Below are 17,985 nucleotides of genomic sequence, written 5' to 3'. Positions count from 1 at the left end.
AAAAATCATGGAATGAAATTTTATGACCCTAGGAGAAATGTTTTTAAGAGATCAAGCTCAAATATATTAATTTTAATGAGAAATAAGATTAAATAAAGTAAAAATGGTTTGTTAATTGGTGAAAGAAGAGAATGTACAATTACAGTATATTAAGATAAATTATGGTGAAAGAAGAGAGTGTAACATTACAGTATATTAAGATAAATTATTGGGATAAAAACAAAGATGGAAAGGATTTGCTGAAATATCTAATTGAACTAGAATACAAAAAAGGGAGGTGTGAGGAGGTCAAGGAAATAAGCAAATGGAAAATAAGTTATGGGAAGGTTTGATTTGTTGTTTTTTCCTTTTCTTTTTTCTTCTTAATTGCTTGTATTTTTCTGGGTTTTTTATTTTTATTTTTATTTTTGCTTGTCTGTATTCATGGTCTCGTTTTTTCTTGCTTAATCTAGTGTTTTCTTTTGTAATTTTTAAAACCAGAATAAATATTATATAAAAAGAAGAAGAAGATGGGAGTTGTAGTCCACCAGCATCCTGGGACGAAAGGCTGATTTAGGGATAACCTGGATTTCTTGGGTGACAGGTTATCTTTTGTTTCTCACCCTTTGGCTTATGCCTCTAGGTGGTTGCTCCCAACTAAATACCTGACAGGTAAGAAGGACAAACAAAAGCTCAGGATAATCCTCCTAGACTAATGTGTAAATCATAAGACAATTATCCTTCTGATTTCACACTTCTTTAACTTTGCATTGTTGTTTTCAGCTCAAAAATAAACTGATATAAGTATTCTGAAATGTATTTAAGAATAAAGTAACTTTAGAAATGTTACCCCTTGCTTTTTCCTGTAATTCCAATTGCAGTCGTTAACAGTCGTCAACAGGTTTACCACACCTATCAGCCAATCACCCATTCCCACCACCCTTTTGAGTAATACCCCTCTCCACCCTCTCACTATATATAAGGGTCTGGTGACTTCTGATTCCGTGTATCTGAAGAAGTGTACATGCACACGAAAGCTCATGCCAAGAACAAACTTAGTTGGTCTCTAAGGTGCTACTGGAAGGAATTTTTTATTTTAGAAATGTGAACATTGAGAGGAAAATATGTTTAAATACATGCATTTTAACAATATGAATTTCCGCTCAGACTTCCCTTTTTTAAAAAATGTAGTGGGACAGAAGACTTATCCTGAGCACATATGAAAAGAAGTGATATAGACAGAAAGTAGATTGACCCATTCACCAAGCAGGGCATAAAAATGGAATCTACACTATGAAACAACAATCAGTGTTATACATACATTTACAAACTGAAGGTTTCAATATGGATGCCATGTGCAAAAATACACATCAGTTTTCGTGGAGTTTTCAATGAGGAATCAAGTACCCATTCATAGAAGTTAGTTGGCAAAGCCAGAATATCCAACATACCTTGTGGAATTTTCATCATCGCAGAGACTGTGGGGAGGCAAAGCCAAAGATTGTGTAAAAATAAAAGGACAGCTTTTGTGTACATATATTTAATGAAGAGTTGTTAAGTTTGTATTCAGAATAAATGTGGTCACCACCATTATCTATATCACCTGGTTGGCTTGATATGGAAATCTCTTTCCAACAGAAGCAACTAAGAACGTTTCCAGATTGTCGCTTATTTGTGAGAGAAATTTGATTCATTTTTTCTTTCTTTTTCACTTTTTCTTTTTGCAGTAATAACAGTGACAGGAAAAGGTACTAAAAAGAGTGGGAGACCAGTTCTTTCCTATGTTATATTATAACCTCCCCACAAACTTTGCACAAACAAATCAAGGTGACTACAGTAATTAATAAATAGGTCTAGAAGTAACCACACGTGCTGAAATAATACATGCCTATCTGATCCCATTCTGAAACTTATTAGATGTGCAAGAGGCCTTGCTGCTTACTAATATGTTAATTATAGTATTTAAAAGGCAGTGAGAAGAGAAACGAAGACAGAATGCAACATCTCTGAGAGAGCCAAAAAGCCACAGGAGAAAAGAGCATTCACCTCTCACAGGTGTGCTGGACAGATACAAAGATACAGAAAGAAAAGGCAGGAGGATGTTGGAAACAATGATAGACTGGATTAAGAAGATTCCATGCCCAGTTCTGAGCTATCTGAGACAGCTCTTGTCACTTAGACGCTATCCTCCAGGGCCTCTTCCACTTCCTCTCATTGGAAGCCTGTGGCGGTTTGGGATCAGACTTTCTTCAGATGCTTTCATTGAGGTACATCTTTCTAATTAATTGATCTGCTTAATTAATTAATAAAACCCACAATGTGAATTGTGAATTGTTTTCTTCCACTGGTAACTGGAAGAAATTATCCAGTGATAAATCATTTCAAGGTGTGAAATCTAAAATAAGTAGGAATGTAAAGCAACAATTGCCAGATGGGGAGCTATGTTAACCCATTTGCAGCTAAAATAACACGGAGATTTGCGGAGCCTTTAAACACTCACAACTTCATTAAGCTTATGCTGAGGGCCTCCTTGGTAGTTGCACCCGCCCTGTGGAACACCCTCCCACCAGATGTCAAGGACATAAAAACTATCTGACTTTTAGAAGACATCTGAAGGCAGCCCTGCTTAGGGAAGTTTTTCATGTGTGATGTTTTACTGTGGTTTTATAATTTGCTGGAAGCTGCTCAGAGTGGCTGGGGCAACCCAGAAAGATATACATAAATTATTATTATTATTATTATTATTATTATTATTATTATTATTATTATGATGTTGACAGTTTAAGATGTCAAAAGACTCTTGGCTATAAGATTGTATGCTTAGGAGAAAGAAAACTTAGTGACTTGTTTAGTCTACTGTTCAATAAAAGTACTGATAGTTTTTATTGATTTTACGTATCTTATAGTAAATTTATATGCACAATTATTATCGGTCAGTTTTCATATCATTTACTCAATAAACAAAAATCTTCTGCTTGCCTATAACTCCAACAGTAATGATTATTTTTATTTTACAATCATAAAATGACTAGCTCAGCTCCAGTTTGCCTGTGAGCATAGTAGCAAAGGAGACCCTAAACTTTACGCAGAGCCAGCCCTGGAAGGCGGGGTTTTCTGTATGACAGAGGTTTGAAAACTGTGGCTCTCGCAGCTCAGCTGGGATAGCTGGATGGTAAGTACCAATAAGGCATCAGCCCATATCAGTTTATCAGTCTCTAATACTGAAACTGCTTCAACTACAAAATTATCCAAAATCTCCAGCAAGTTGACCTAAAATCCCCAGTCAATGAACAATATGCCACTGAACCAGCATTTCCAAATCAGTCATCAAGGAGCACAACAAGCAGTGACTCAGAAGGTGTATAGACTCTACGAGTCACAGCTTTTTATCAAAGACATGCATCTCACACCTCTCTAAAGGCGGTGCTCCTTTGGAGGTAAAGTTAAACTGTTGGAAAGTTGCAACACCTTCTGTGGCTGTAGAGGCCGATATGGGAGAGACATGCTTTGTTGCAGCTGGGGCAGATGAAGGTGTGCGGCTGCAGATGCACCAGGGCGTTTCTTCTCTCTGCATTCCTCCCAGAGGTCATTCCTCCTCTGGTCACTGCTGTGGATACACAACCTATTTGATCGTTTCCTGGCACTGTGGTCATCTGCAAGGGATTTCCACATGGCAGCCTTCATGTCAGGTCTGCAGACATTTTACTAGTACAGTGTTGGTCTGCCCCTGGGCCTGGTACCTAAAGCCAGCTCTCCGCAGAGCATGTACTTGGGGATCTTGCCATCTTCCATTCTGTAGACATGACCAAGCCAGTGTAGACACTGCTGAGACAGGAGTGTTCTGCACCAAGTTTCTGAGCCATGTACAAAGTGCAAAGTAATGGCAACCTTCTTTTCACTTCAGACTCAACCAAGTATCTTGTTATGAGCTGGGCGGCAGGCAGTAGGCTGTATGCAAGAATGCAAGAGACCCTTCTAATCCCTGGATCAAGGAAGTATTAAAATATAAGCAAGGATTAAAATTCCTGGTGAGGTGATAGCCATTAAGGGAACAAAGGAAGTGGCTCCACACCAGTGGGAAATGCGTGGGCCTCCCTCACTGACTGAGAGTGGAGTGATGTGAGCTAGAAGCTAGAAGCAGCAGGCTGGGAAGCCAGAGAGACAGAGCGATGCTTGATTTCTGTTTGAATACAAGACTGTGGCTATGGGGGGGGGGGAGCAAGGCCCTTTTGGGGTGTTAATGCTGTGAGCCCCTCCACCATAGGCTCAAGCTGTATATATGTGTAAATAAACTATATATCCTAAAGCTGTGGGGTCAAAAAGGGCCAGACTTGATGAAGTGAAGGGCTGTGTGGGCCGACCAAAGTTGTTGAGCTTTTTTTAGGATTCAAGGTGTTGAGGTTTTTTAGGATTTTACCCAAATAAACTGCCACAGGGGGTTGGATTAAACTGACCGGAGGGCCGGATTAAGCACCTAAAGTGGACTTTGGACATGCCTGTCCTAAAGACTCCATACATTAGGGGTCTCTAAGGGACAGGAAGATTCTGGTCATTTTATTTCATGTATCATAGTTTCAGATTTACAAGTATCTATCCTGTATCTAGAGAAATATGGATGTTTTGATCTTAGATTGGGTGGTATCATTTAATATGTTTAGGCTTTGTATGCCCTGCATTTAGCTGGATACAGTATAATTTTTGTTTTGTTTTGTTACTGTTCATCTGTCTTTGTGGTTCTAAAGTAATTTGAAAAACAATTAAAAAACCTTTTTTAAAAAACCAAACAGTTCTATGTTGCTTTGGGGGGCAAAGCCCACCCACAGCAGCGCACATGAAAAAAGGCTACAATTATACAAAGTAAATATTTTTTTAAAAATCCAAAATAATACATTCTACCCCAGCTCCAGTCCAGCAAACAGGACACAAACTAGTCAAGGGAAGGCCAGATAAAACAAATGGGTGTTTAATAGCCCTCCCAAACTGTGGACTTAAGACTGTAACCCTCTTTCCATATTATATCTCTCTTATCTTGCAATATGCTTTGTCCTTCACTTTCTCAGAGGTTCCCCCCTCCCCCCCCCCCCCCGCCGTAACAGAGACTTCCCTTTTTTTCCATGGCATGGTAAGGCATTAGTAAGATACAGGTGCTCTTGTTAACAAAGTTGTGTATGCTTAGTTATTACATGATTATTGAATGAAGAAATGTAAGTGGTTACTTTAAAATAGTAGCTTATGTTTAAAAGGGAGTGGAGAGCTCCACCCTGCCAGAAGTTGAAGAAGGGTGTAGGTCACATACTAACTTGAAATCGCCTCCTCCATATGATTGCTTCTCGCCTCCACTTTGATCCCAATGGCAGATGGCAAAGCAATATGGAAACGTTTACACTATACGAATAGGACTTCTACCTGTCGTAGTACTGTCTGGCTTCGAAGCTGTGAAAGAAGCCCTGATCAACCATGAGGAAGATTTTGTTGACCGACCGGTGACCCCTTTCCTTAGAACAACATTAAAAGGAAGGGGTAAGTTGTGGATAATAAGATGTTTTACTTGTCTTCCCCCCAGGGAACTCATAAGAGTTGGAAGATTGAGGGCAGACAAACAAAAGTACTTCACACAGTGCAAAAATTAAACTATTGAATTCAACTACTGAAAGCAAGTTGGAGAGCTGTGGAAGATGCTTAGATATGGTTGCCATATTTCACAAAGTAAAAACCAGGACACCCTGAAAGATCCCCCAAATTAGGAAGACCCCAAAATTGTTGAGCTTCGGGGGGTGGTTTTTTTTTACAAAAACACAAATCTTCAGTTAACTTACCAAAGATCCAGGACTAACCACCGCCTTTCCCCCTGGATGTCACTTCCACCTTTGAAATCTCAGTATGGCAGCCCTAGCCTAGACAACTTTCAGGGAGGATAAAGCTATTCATGGCCACTAGCCACTATGGCGAAGCTCTTTCCCCACAATCAGAGGAAGTATGCTTCTGAATTCCAATTGCTGGAAACAAGAGAAGGAGAACGTAGTGTTGAACTCAGGTCCTGCTTGTGAGCTTCCAGCGAGCATCTTGTTGGCCACTATGACAGGAGGATGAGCCAGCAGGCTCTTGTTACTGTAGAGTACAACCATTATGGAGCTAAATTTAGAACCTGTTATCATCAGGAGCTGCAGCAATAATCCACTATTAGACTTTTTTGCCCCCTTCAGTCCCTTTATACTCTAACATTAAACACTTTAACTGAGCATTAGTATTAAAAAGAAAGTGGGAAATGGTGTATAAAGTCGACCACTTAACAACATTTAAGTAATATTTTAAAATGTTAGAATTTAAGGGAGCTGGTACAATGAGCATGAAGGTACCCCATGTTAAGAAGTCACAATTCTAATAACTACCGGTAATCAACAAAACCCAATCTTCTACGGATTTATCTGTAACCCTTCTATAATGAATAATTACCAGTTACTTAAAAATAATAACAAAGAGCGTCAACTGCTACAGCTGGACACCTTGGGTGATGACTAAGTGCCTCTTACACACCAGACAGAAGAGTACTTGAAATTAGTTCTGATACGGTGTCCTCTTTCTCTGTATGCCCAGTCAAATAAGATGCTATAATACATGGGTAGGCAAACTAAGGCCTGGGGGCCAAATCTGGCCCAAAAGTCGTCTAAATCCAGCCTGTGGACGGTCCAGGAATCAGCATGTTTTTACATGAGTAGAATGTGTCCTTTTATTTAAAATGCATCTCTGGGTTATTTGTGGGGCATAGGAATTCGTTCATTATTTCCCCCCAAAATATAGTCCAATCCCCCACAAGGTCTGAGGGACAGTGGACCGCCCCCCTGCTGAAAAAGTTTGCTGACCCCAGCTATAATAGTTCCTAGTTTTACTAGACATAAGGGCAAGGAGGTAATTATAAGGCATCTTGTCTAGTTTTGCTGTGGTTCAGCACCAGCCTTGCATTTTTTGCATGCATAAGCACTTAATTTGGCCTCTTCTAAGCTGGCAACCAACCCAACAATCTTTTGGGCATGAGTATTTGTGACCAATAATTTGTCGTTTCTTGATGGCTTCAGGCATTGTATTTTCAAATGGTCACACGTGGAGGCAGCAGAGGCGGTTTGGTATAGCTACTATGCGGAAGCTGGGGCTGGGGAAGAAAGGAATGGAGCACCAAATAGAAGAGGCAGCCCATCGTCTTGTGGAGGTCTTTGCAAATTCAAAGGGTATGTGATACAAGGGTGATAATGCTGGCACATTCCAGTCTGCTGAAACCTTTATTTGATCTATCTATGTTGGGGTGGAATGTCATGCATTTTGCTTGTTTTCTTCTGGAACAAATTATTGCTGGAGATTCCAGTATCCTTCCAACCCTAATGTGAAATTTATCAGCTTGACAGTAATATGACAGTAAATAACTTCTTTTGCAGGACAGCCATTTGATCCATCGGTACCAATCACTAAGTCAATCTCCAGTGTAATATGTGCTTTGACATTTGGAAACCAGTTATCTACAGATGATGAAAACTTTAAGAGACTGCTGGAGATACTTGAAATGAGCTTACAATTTGGAGGCAGCTTTTTCCATGCTGTGAGTTCTCCCCCCCCCCCTTCCTTATTGAGCCAGACAGATCTCCTCAATGCCCTAACCTATGGCCAGTAGCACTCAGAAAACCGTTTTGGTCATGGATAGAGTGTTGGGCATAGATGGAGAAGGCCTAGCTTTAAATACCTGTTTGGTCCCTCTTTCTCAGCCTAACCTTCCTCACAAGGGTTGTTGTAAGGGTTAAAGACGGGGAGTAGGTGGGAATATTCTTCCGTTTTTCAAGGTCCTCAGATCTTGGGTGACATTTCTTTTCTCTCCCCCAGTATTTTGCATAAGTTGTTCTTTTTGCAGTCATGGACAGATAGTACCTCTGATATTTAGTACTATTCTTTTCGAGTTATAAATAAACATTTGGATTTTGCTTCTCTTTAGCTTTATGAAATGTTCCCATGGATCATGCAATATCTCCCAGGAACTCATAAAAAGATATTTTCTGCCTATGATGAGGCAATTTCCATTGTGCTGAAGGAGATAGAGAAACATAGGGAGCAACATTCCCTGACTGAGCCACAGGACTACATTGATTTCTATCTACTTCAGCTTGAGAAAGTAGGTACAATATCCTCACTGTATGTGAATTCTGTTCATCACAAAAATGCATACCCTTGGCTAAAGTAGGCAAATATATTGCAAATCTTAGTTAAAACAACACACAAAATTGCTTGATATTAGAAGAAATTGCTTTGCCAAGCTGTGTATACTAGGTTAGGCAATAGTGAATACAAAAATGTGTATATTAAGAGAAAATTGCACAAAAATACTGAAGAATTTTCATGAACACCAAAAAGTGAAATGCTTTAAGTCTGTTGTAAAATAAATTTAATGTTTATTATTATCCTTAACAGACCCAGAATGATCCTTATACTACATATGATGAAGATAATCTGGCTGAGTGTATTCTGGATTTTTTTGGTGCAGGGACAGAGACAACTGCTTCTACTCTGAAATGGGCAATGCTCCTTATTGCAATTCATCCAGAAGTCCAAGGTAAGAGCAGTGCCGGATTTAGGGCAGTGCGGGCAGTTCCCCACACAGGGTGCCAAGGCAAGGGTGGAGAAACTGTGACACAGAGCGCTTGACAACATGCACAGAACAGAAAGCAAGAGGGAAGCGGGCACCGGGATTTGTCCTTGTTTAGGGCACCCTATTACCAAAGTCTGAGCCCAGGGTAAGAGAGACCTGTTCAGTGACAGCAACAGCCCATCCTGATCCAGGAATGAAATGGTCTGTATTCCATCCTGAGACTTCTCTCTCAGTCTGGAAAATACTTCCTTTCTATTGGCTCTGCCCAGAGCAGGAAGAAACCTCCCTTCCTCCTTTGCAATCTAGTTTCAGTCTAATTCTTCAAGCCTAGAAAGAAGGGTGAACTCACTCGTTCTTACTATTCCATCCTGAGACTTCTCTCTCAATCTGGATAGTATTCAACAAAAGTCCACAAAGCTCTCATACATAGATTTATTGAAGAGAATCAAGGCACATGTAGAAATATTACTCACATTCCAATAGTCTGTTGTTTAGCTCTGAATGAAGATGGTTAGAAAGCTTTATATGAAATTCTCTTTGGAGTTCGTGGAGTTATGTAAGAACAAGTGAGTAAATATTCTTTTCCCTCAGATAAAGTCTACAAGGAGATGGAAGATGTTTTTGGTTCCTCTCACTCAATCTCCTATCAAGATCGTAATAAACTACCTTATACCAATGCAGTGATTCATGAGATCCAGCGTGCTAAATATATATTGCTTTTTGGGCCACCTAGGCAGAGTGTGAAGGATGTAAACATACTTGGTTATCCCATTCCCAAGGTACAGACTCTGCTTTCTCTGCTTCATAGCCATTTGGGTCCACTGTGCACATTCTCTCCACATCTCTTCTCTATATATTATGTGGACTGAAGATAACATGAGCCTGGTGAAGTTGATTTCTATATTAAGAGATGTATTGTTTATTTATTAAATTTATACACCATCCTCCATCCAAGGATCACAGCAGTTTACAGTGTAAAAACACAAAAATACATAACATAATAACAAACAAAACAATAACCCAGCCATGCCTCCAGGTGCAATTCTGTTAAATCAGAATTGTGCAAAAGTATTTTTTAAAAAGAAAAATGAACAAGAAATCTGAGGTTTAATCTTGTAAGCTACTTGGGAATGGGGGAGGGAGGAATAAAAATACATACTGTGGATATTTCCTGCTAGCCTTCAACCAGTGGTGTAGGCAGCAAGCAGCAGAATGGCAATGAGCCTGTGCCAACTGAGTACGCAGAAAAATTGGGTCTCAACAACCCGTTTGCAAAATAATGCCCTGCCTGGATGTAGACTGAGTCATTTGTTTCTTCCTTGCAGGGAACCTTTGTTATTCCAGATCTGCGCTCTGTTCTTTACGATCCGAAACAATGGGAGAATCCTAGAGAGTTTAATCCAAATCATTTTTTGGACAAGGATGGAAATTTTGTGGCTAGAGAAGAATTTCTGGCATTCGGAGCAGGTAAATGATTAAGTGATTCATAACCATGTTTACCGGGTTGCTTCAATGAGGTCAAGCGTTGATCAGGAAGGTGTGATAGGGTACAAAATATAGGTGGCATTTCAGTACCAGGCACACAGCCAACAGAAATGAACTTTCATCTTGTAGAATGGATGCTATGAAGCAAACATTACAAGCAGCAGTTAAAACAATTGCTCTGTGAGATACGATCCTACTCCCACATTGCAGTGTTTTTAGCCATTGAGTGAATGTGGTTGGGTATTGGAAAGAGCAGAGTTCTCAGGGCAGGCAGAAAGAATAAATAACTGCTGTGTAGCAGGCAGATATGCAATAGGTTAATCTTTTTCTAGTATAGATATACAAATATGGGAAAGCTTCACCTGCTGGCATTTTGTCTTTTATTACCTGTGTGTGAGTCATTCATTATTACTGAGTCCTTTGTCCACCCCACCTGTGAAAGAGAATACAACTTTTCATATGGAATAAAGTGTATGCATATTTAATCCAAATTTGTGTCTTCTTCTGTAAGTACGTGGGACGCGGGGGGCGCTGTGGTCTAAACCACAGAGCCTAGGGCTTGCTGATCAGAAGGTTGGTGTTTCAAATCCCTGTAACGGAGTGAGCTCCCATTACTCAGTCCCAGATCCTGCCAATCTAGCAGTTCAAAAGCACGTTAAAGTGCAAGTAGATAAATAGGTACCACTCACATTTTGGTGTGCTGCTCTGGTTCGCCAGAAGCAGCTTAGTCATGACCCAGAAGCTGTCTGCGGACAAACACAGTCTCCCTTGGCCAGTAAAGCAAGATGAGCGCCGCAACCACAGAGTCGGTCACGACTGGACCTAATGGTCAGGGGTCCCTTCACCTTTACCTGCAAGTACGTAGAGACTCTGAAACAGGTCACAGTAGCCTTCTCAACCCAAGGGAAAACATGGGGGGGAGGGTTGAGTCACATACTTCTATGTAACCTCTGTTGCCAGTTAACTGGCAAGCTATCTATACATTAAGGGTAACTCTAGACAGCATGTTGTGAAACCTACTGAAAACAGTAAGATGCTCAAAGACCGCCTTGAAATTTGAGAACAGTGGCAAGCCATGTAAAGAAAAGTCATAGAACATGGCTTCAAATGAATTGTTTAGGATACATTTTCACTTTTGAAGCATTACTGTCAGCTGTCAAAACTCTGGGGAGAATGCAAATAATTAGCTGCTGAATCTAGGCTGTAATCCAAGAAGACTGTTAATGCTATTCTTCAGCAGCAGGAAAGAGATGAACAGAACTCTTCTCCCTGCATATATCTGGGACAGGTGATTTCATCTTCTTCCTTTTCCTGGTTAGTGAGTCAATTGATGGAGTGTGTCACACTGAGCTATCAGACTTTCATCATCAGCCTCCCAGCAAAGCCTGAGAATAGTCACAGGACCTCGAGCTCCAGCTCTGGTAGAAGATGGGAGGTTTCTGAAGAGGCTGTCAGCACTTTCCCATTCAATTTAAGCAAACAGCAGAAAGAGCAGTCCCCATCTATAGCTTATGCCTGCTCCATAGAGATGATTGGTGCACAGCTTAAAGGTCTTATCTTAAAGGTGTTTCTCGATGAAAAGGTCTACAGGATGGCTCTTCTGCCAGGGGATCTCTTAGGACAAAAAATCCGGTTTGACCAGTATTTTTGGCATTGCTATATTCAGTGTGTGGAACCTTCTCTTAACACTCCAAGTATTGATTAAATTCTAATATTTACTAAACCTAGAAATTATGAGGAGGATCAGGCTCTCCATGAGGTAGAGCTTACTACAATGATCCAAAGTTTAGGGGATCCTTCTGCCCCCAAACTTATAGCTCAGCTGATTAGAGTGTGGTGCTGATAACACCAAGGTTGCAGGTTTGGTCCCTGCATATTTCTGCATTGCAGGGGGTTGGACGAGATGATCCTCAGGGTCCCTTCCAACTCTAGAATTAATGATTCTATGATTTTATATATTTGAGGGAAAACAGACTAAGAAGAAGATCAACAATGGAGAGCCTATGCATTTTTTAATAATAATAATTTAAAAGGAAACTGCTAATTCCAGGAGGCAGAACTCACTACAATGATCCCATTTTTAATGCCATCTTTCCCAAACCAAGTTCTTCTATGACAGAGTATCCCTATACCTTACTTGGTTGCCTCTAAGGAAGAATACCTGAAGTTCCATTAGCCTCATGAGAAATAGGGGGGGGAAATCTTATGCTCTCCCAAAATATTATGTATAGTATAGTATTACTGAATTTGTTTTCAGGATGCAGAACATGTGGATAGCTATACTTTTGCAACTGTCTACATTTGGTGAAAGTTATTGGTGGCACTTGAATCATATGACAGTTAAAATTAAAGTTACTGCTAAAATTGGGTTTATAGCAGTGGGGTTTTCCATGAGACCACTTTTGGTGGTAGGTAGGAAACTTGGCCCACCCAGATTCCTTACTGAGATTTTAAACTAGTTGCTGAGAGTTGGATTTGGTGGGAAATGTTTTGCTCACTTCCCACTTTCTCCTTATTTCCTCTTCAGGAGCCCGTGCATGTATTGGGGAGCAGATGGCGAGGATTGAGCTGTTCATCTTTTTCACCAGCCTGCTGAGGGCATTCAGCTTCCACATACCAGAAGCAAAGAAACTCAACAAAGAACCTGTAACAGCATTGACAATGCATCCCCGTCCTTATAAACTCTGTGCTGTTCCCCGCAGCAGTTCATCGTAAGGCATATACTGCAAAAAATAATAATACTTCCAGCGTCTTATATCTTGCTATAAATTTCTACATCGTTCTTCTTCTCTTCATCCAACATGTACTGCAGGAAGTTGGACTAGATCCCTTTCAACTCTGCAATTCTCGAATTCTCGGATTCTGTGGCTTTCCCTTGGTTGCTCAGGTGCTACTTTAATTATGTGGTTTGTAGCTACATCTGAGTTTTTAAAATACTCTTTGGGCAAGATATGGAAAGGATGCTACAAACAAATCAGCTGTTGTGCAGAGGATCGGGACAATGAAGGTTTTCTTTGGAATTTAAACAATGTGAAAGGATAATGCCTGCTGTTGACTGGAATTAAGGGGAGTGGGGCAGATTATTTTATGTTTTATTACCATAGATAATTTGCTATGATGTGCTTGAGAACAGGGGCTCAATACTGCACAATCTAAAAAACAAGTTATAAACTTTTTTTATTATTATCTTATATGCACTAAGGGATTTCATGGGAAAGAAGCCTCCAGTTTGGGGAACTACTGAGTGAGATCCCATGGTCAGAAGCACTCAAGGAGACAGGGGTCCATGATGGATGGGAGTTTCCTAAAGGTGAAATATTGAAGGCCCAAATGCAGACAATTCCAGCAAAAAAGAAAATTGGGAGGCATCTAAAGAAACTGGTTTGGCTGCATAAGGAGCTTACAGATCAGCTGAAATTTCAGAAGGGTGTGTACAGGCAACCCTCGATTTGCACAGGAGTTGCATTCTGGGTCATTGTGTGCAACAGTGGAATGGATGTAAGCCCTGCTAAGTATAATAATTTAATTGACACTGAAATGGAGAAATTCCACTTGAGTGTACTAAGCTAGAAACAGCTCTCTCTGAGTGCCTAGATGAGTTTATCATTAACTATTGTTCTTGTCCTCTGCTACCTAACGCATGAGTGTTTAACCTTAGATCACATAAGAGGCATTGAATTAAAACTTCGCCATCTTGGAAAGGTGGTGGCTGAGTCATTCTTATGCTCTGTGAGAGTAAGATGCACAGCCTCAGGCAAACTGGAAGCTGTAGGAAGAGAGAGGCCTCAGCTTTTAGGTCTGTTTGGAATTATCTTTTATTTCTAAGATGCCGAGTCTGTGCTGGATGGCACAAAATATTATATGGAATTATTTGGTTGAATCATTTACTGCTTTTTGTTCCACAATTAAAGTTTTGAATCAAACAGAAGGGTCTAGACAATTTTTATCCATCCAGTCAATTCAAGCTGTGCAATATTAAAATCTGAAATAAGCCCACCCCGTTACACCCACCCCACCCCCTTTTACTGCTACTTCCAGGTTGTGGTAAAACACATGTGCAATGATCATTGCCTATATAAGAAATGGAAAAAATGGGAAATCACAAAGGAGGAGCATAAACAGGTAGCTAACAGATGCAGGGTGAATGTCAGGCAAGCTAATGCTCAGAATGAGTTGAGTCTTGCAAGAGAGGTTAAAAATAATTTTAAAAGCTTTCTTCAGCTATGTTTCAAGCAGAAGAACAGGTGAGGTTCCTACAGACTGGAGGTGAGCAAAAAAGGAATACCCAGGTAACTACCAACCAGTGAGCTTGACATCGATACCAGAGAAGGTCCTAGAACAGATAATTCAACAGTTGGTCTGTGAGCACTTAGAAAAGAATGCTATGATTACTAAGACCCAGCATGGGTTTCTCAAAAGTAAGTCATGTCAGATGAATCTCACTTCTTTTTGATGGAGTTATAAGCTTGGTGGGTCAGGTGAATGATGTGAATATTGTGTATTTTTATTTCAGTAAGGCTTTTGACAAAGACCCCCATGATATTCTCACAAGGAAGCTGGTAAAATGTTGGTTGAACTAGGTAATTGTTAGGTGGATTTGTAGCTGGTTGACTGATGGAATCCAAAGAGTAGTCATTAATGGTTCCTCACCATCCTGGGAAAAAGTGACAAGTGGGGTGCTGCACAGTTCTGTCCTGGGCCCATTGTTGTTTTAAAATGACTTGAATGAAGCAATTGATGAGATGCTCATCAAATCTGCAGATGACACCAAACAGGGAGGGCTGGGAGAAGACAGAATCAGAATTCAAAATGACCGTAACAGATTGGAGAACTGGGCGCAAGCTAACAAAATGAATTTCAATAGGGACAAATGTAAGGTTCGGCACTTAAGCAGGAAGAACCAGATGCATAAATATAGGATGGGGGACACCTTGTGGGAAATAGCAGATCTTCAGCCAGAAGTTTATGGAAGTGAGGCACACCTTAGCTTCCACTCTAACCAATGCAATCTCCAGTCATAACATGGCGTCTGATACACTTCTAGGGACTTGTACCATCATTCTTAGGAATTATGAATGAACTTGCTCTAAACAGAAGAAAAGGGAAGGTGGTGGTCCTAAAATGGTACCATATAATAGTTGGGCCAAAACTTTAGCCTGGTATAGTTTTGGAGCTGCGTGAGTGTAGTGGCCACCCCTAGTCTGGAGAAATTTGAGGATGTTATGCACAGATTTATTTATTTATTACCATTGTTGGTTACTTGAATGTTATGGGCTTTCCTTGAGCCAGAGGCCTGGAAAATTACACCTAGATATTAAAGGTCAGCACATCTTCAATTTTATGGCCTCCAATGGCAGGGGCGTAGGAAGGGGGGCCGGTGGGGGCACTCCGCCCCGGGTGCCATCCTCGAGGAGGGTGGTAAAAAGGCTTGAGCTGCCAACGCCACAGCGCACAACGGCTCACCCCGGCACCGCAGCATGCAGATCACACCACCCCCTGCGCAGCTCGCCCCAATGCTGATGCCGCAGAGCACAGCGGATCGCACTGGTCACCCCCCTGTGCAGTTCACCCCACCATTACCCCGCACTCCTGGCTGGAGAAGGCAGGCAGGCAGGGGAGAGGATGGGAAGGAGGAAGGCGAGCAAACAATGGAGGGGGCGGGAATGAGCGCCCCCCCATCCTGTCCATCCCTATGGGTGCCGCTTGCGCCATCCCATTCATCCCTATAGGTGGTTCGTCCAGCCCCAGGTACCCGAGAGGCTTCTTCCGCCACTGTCCAGTGGTCCATGTTCTAATCTTGTTTACCAAATGCCTTTATCTTTGGGGGTTTTTCTGGTGATTTATTGTAAGGGAATCTTCATTACAATATTGTTCTAAGGCTGGAATCCTTGATAAAATTGCAGCAGCATCTGCATACAGCAGAACTGAAATCCAATGATGGTGTAGCTTGGAAGAGTGGAGCTTTTCATAGAATCATAGAATCATAGAATCATAGAATCATAGAGTTGGAAGAGACCACAAGGGCCATCGAGTCCAACCCCCTGCCAAGCAGGAAACGCCATCAGAGTACTCCTGACATATGGTCGTCAAGCCTCTGCTTAAAGACCTCCAAAGAAGGAGACTCCACCACACTCCTTGGCAGCAAATTCCACTGTCGAACAGCTCTCACTGTCAGGAAGTTCCTCCTAATGTTTAGGTGGAATCTTTTTTCTTGTAATTTGGAACCATTGCTCCGTGTCCGCTTCTCTGGAGCAGCAGAAAACAACCTTTCTCCCTCCTCTATGTGACATCCTTTGATATATTTGAACATGGCTATCATATCACCCCTTAACCTCCTCTTCTCCAGGCTAAACATGCCCAGCTCCTTTAGCTGTTCCTCATAAGGCATCGTTTCCAGGCCTTTGACCATTTTGGTTGCCCTCCTCTGGACACATTCCAGATTGTCAGTGTCCTTCTTGAACTGTGGTGCCCAGAACTGGACACAGTACTCCAGGTGAGGTCTGACCAGAGCAGAATACAGTGGCACTATTAATTCCCTTGATCTAGATGCTATACTCCTATTGATGCAGCCCAGAATTGCATTGGCTTTTTTAGCTGCCGCGTCACACTGTTGGCTCATGTCAAGTTTGTGGTCAACCAAGACTCCTAGATCCTTTTCACATGTACTGCTCTCAAGCCAGGTGTCACCCATCTTGTATTTGTGCCTCTCATTTTTGTCTTAGGCTTTTAACCAGGTCGATAAAAGCCTTTAATCAATGTTTGTGGCCTCTAACTTGTGCCAGAGATTAGATCTAGAGATGGAATCAAAGGCCCCCTTTAGATCAATAAAGGCGACGTATAGTGATAACCACGCTCCATGATAAGTATTTCTCCTTGAGATGTTGGAGCATCATATAGTGGTCTATCTTACTCTTGCTTCCTCTAAATCCCACCTGTTGAGATATACTCAAATGAAAATCAGCTACTCTGCACTCAAATTTAACTGCAGGTTCTTATAATATGCAAATCACAAAGGCACACTCCAACAACAGCAACAACACTGACCCCTGCAGGTAATTGCTGCCGTTTGGAATGAAAGCATGTTTGTGCTCAACTTGTGCAGCAAGAAAAAATAAGTTTCCTCAGGAAATCAACCTTTAAGCTCATGAATAAAAAGACTGGGGTGTAATGCTGGTTCCTTTCTTTACACCTGATGTTACTGTCTAGGATGAGGCTTCATTTACACCTGAAGCCTGATCCATTACCTCCTGTAGCTGGCACTCTGAAATGGGTTTTAGTTACACAGCCAGCACTATCCAAATATTATCTTTTCCTTTAGCGTCTATCTGTGGCAAAAGTAAAATAGAAGGATTCCCTTGACGCCTAGATCCAGGTTTGGGGCAAGTACTCTTTAATGAGAGAGCCCCAGTAGAGATTAAAAATTACAAAACATGCAGCAAAGTGTAGAAATATAGGCAGTTAAAGCTTTAAAATGTCCCTTTCGAAGTTCCTTCCAAAATCATGCAATTCCCTTAGTATAGAAGAGACTGTTGGTGTAATTTGAAAAAAATGGGTGAAATTGCACTAAGTGTTTGGCCCATGTCTTGAGCAGCCCATCCTCTGTGTCTGGATTCTGTTTAGAGCTAGCATGCCAGCTGCACTGGGTGGCTTAGAACCCATTGACCATCGGCAACCATCCGACATAACCATCGTACGTAACCATCCTCTGCTACCATTTGTTGGAAAAACGCCCGGGAAGGCCGGCACCTTCCCAAGACACCGAGGTGTCTCTCCGGTGGTCACCCTCTGGCTGTAAATTGCCCTCAGTCCAGAGAGACCGGTAATAAGCGACCCCTCCCTCCTGAGAGGAGCACACTCATCTTCTGGCATCCCACTGCAGAAGAAAGAGACAGTCA

General features: G+C 41.4%; 1 protein-coding gene across 1 annotated transcript; it reads left to right on the top strand.

Annotated features, from left to right (window-relative positions):
• The first annotated feature begins 511 nt into the window (after positions 1 to 511).
• On the top strand, positions 512 to 14,018 carry LOC309342212 (cytochrome P450 2J4-like). Its single transcript, XM_081862610.1, has 9 exons — positions 512 to 2,246; positions 5,337 to 5,499; positions 7,053 to 7,202; positions 7,407 to 7,567; positions 7,955 to 8,131; positions 8,428 to 8,569; positions 9,197 to 9,384; positions 9,931 to 10,072; positions 12,618 to 14,018. Exons 1-9 carry the CDS (start codon positions 2,079 to 2,081, stop codon positions 12,803 to 12,805), a joined length of 1,479 nt encoding a protein of 492 aa, XP_081718736.1. The 5' UTR covers positions 512 to 2,078; the 3' UTR covers positions 12,806 to 14,018.
• The last annotated feature ends 3,967 nt before the right edge of the window (positions 14,019 to 17,985 follow it).

Source organism: Podarcis erhardii (assembly GCF_964252035.2).
Source record: "Podarcis erhardii genome assembly, chromosome: 5".
NCBI classification, from domain to species: Eukaryota; Metazoa; Chordata; class Lepidosauria; order Squamata; family Lacertidae; genus Podarcis; species Podarcis erhardii.
This window is presented reverse-complemented; position numbering and strand designations above follow the sequence as displayed.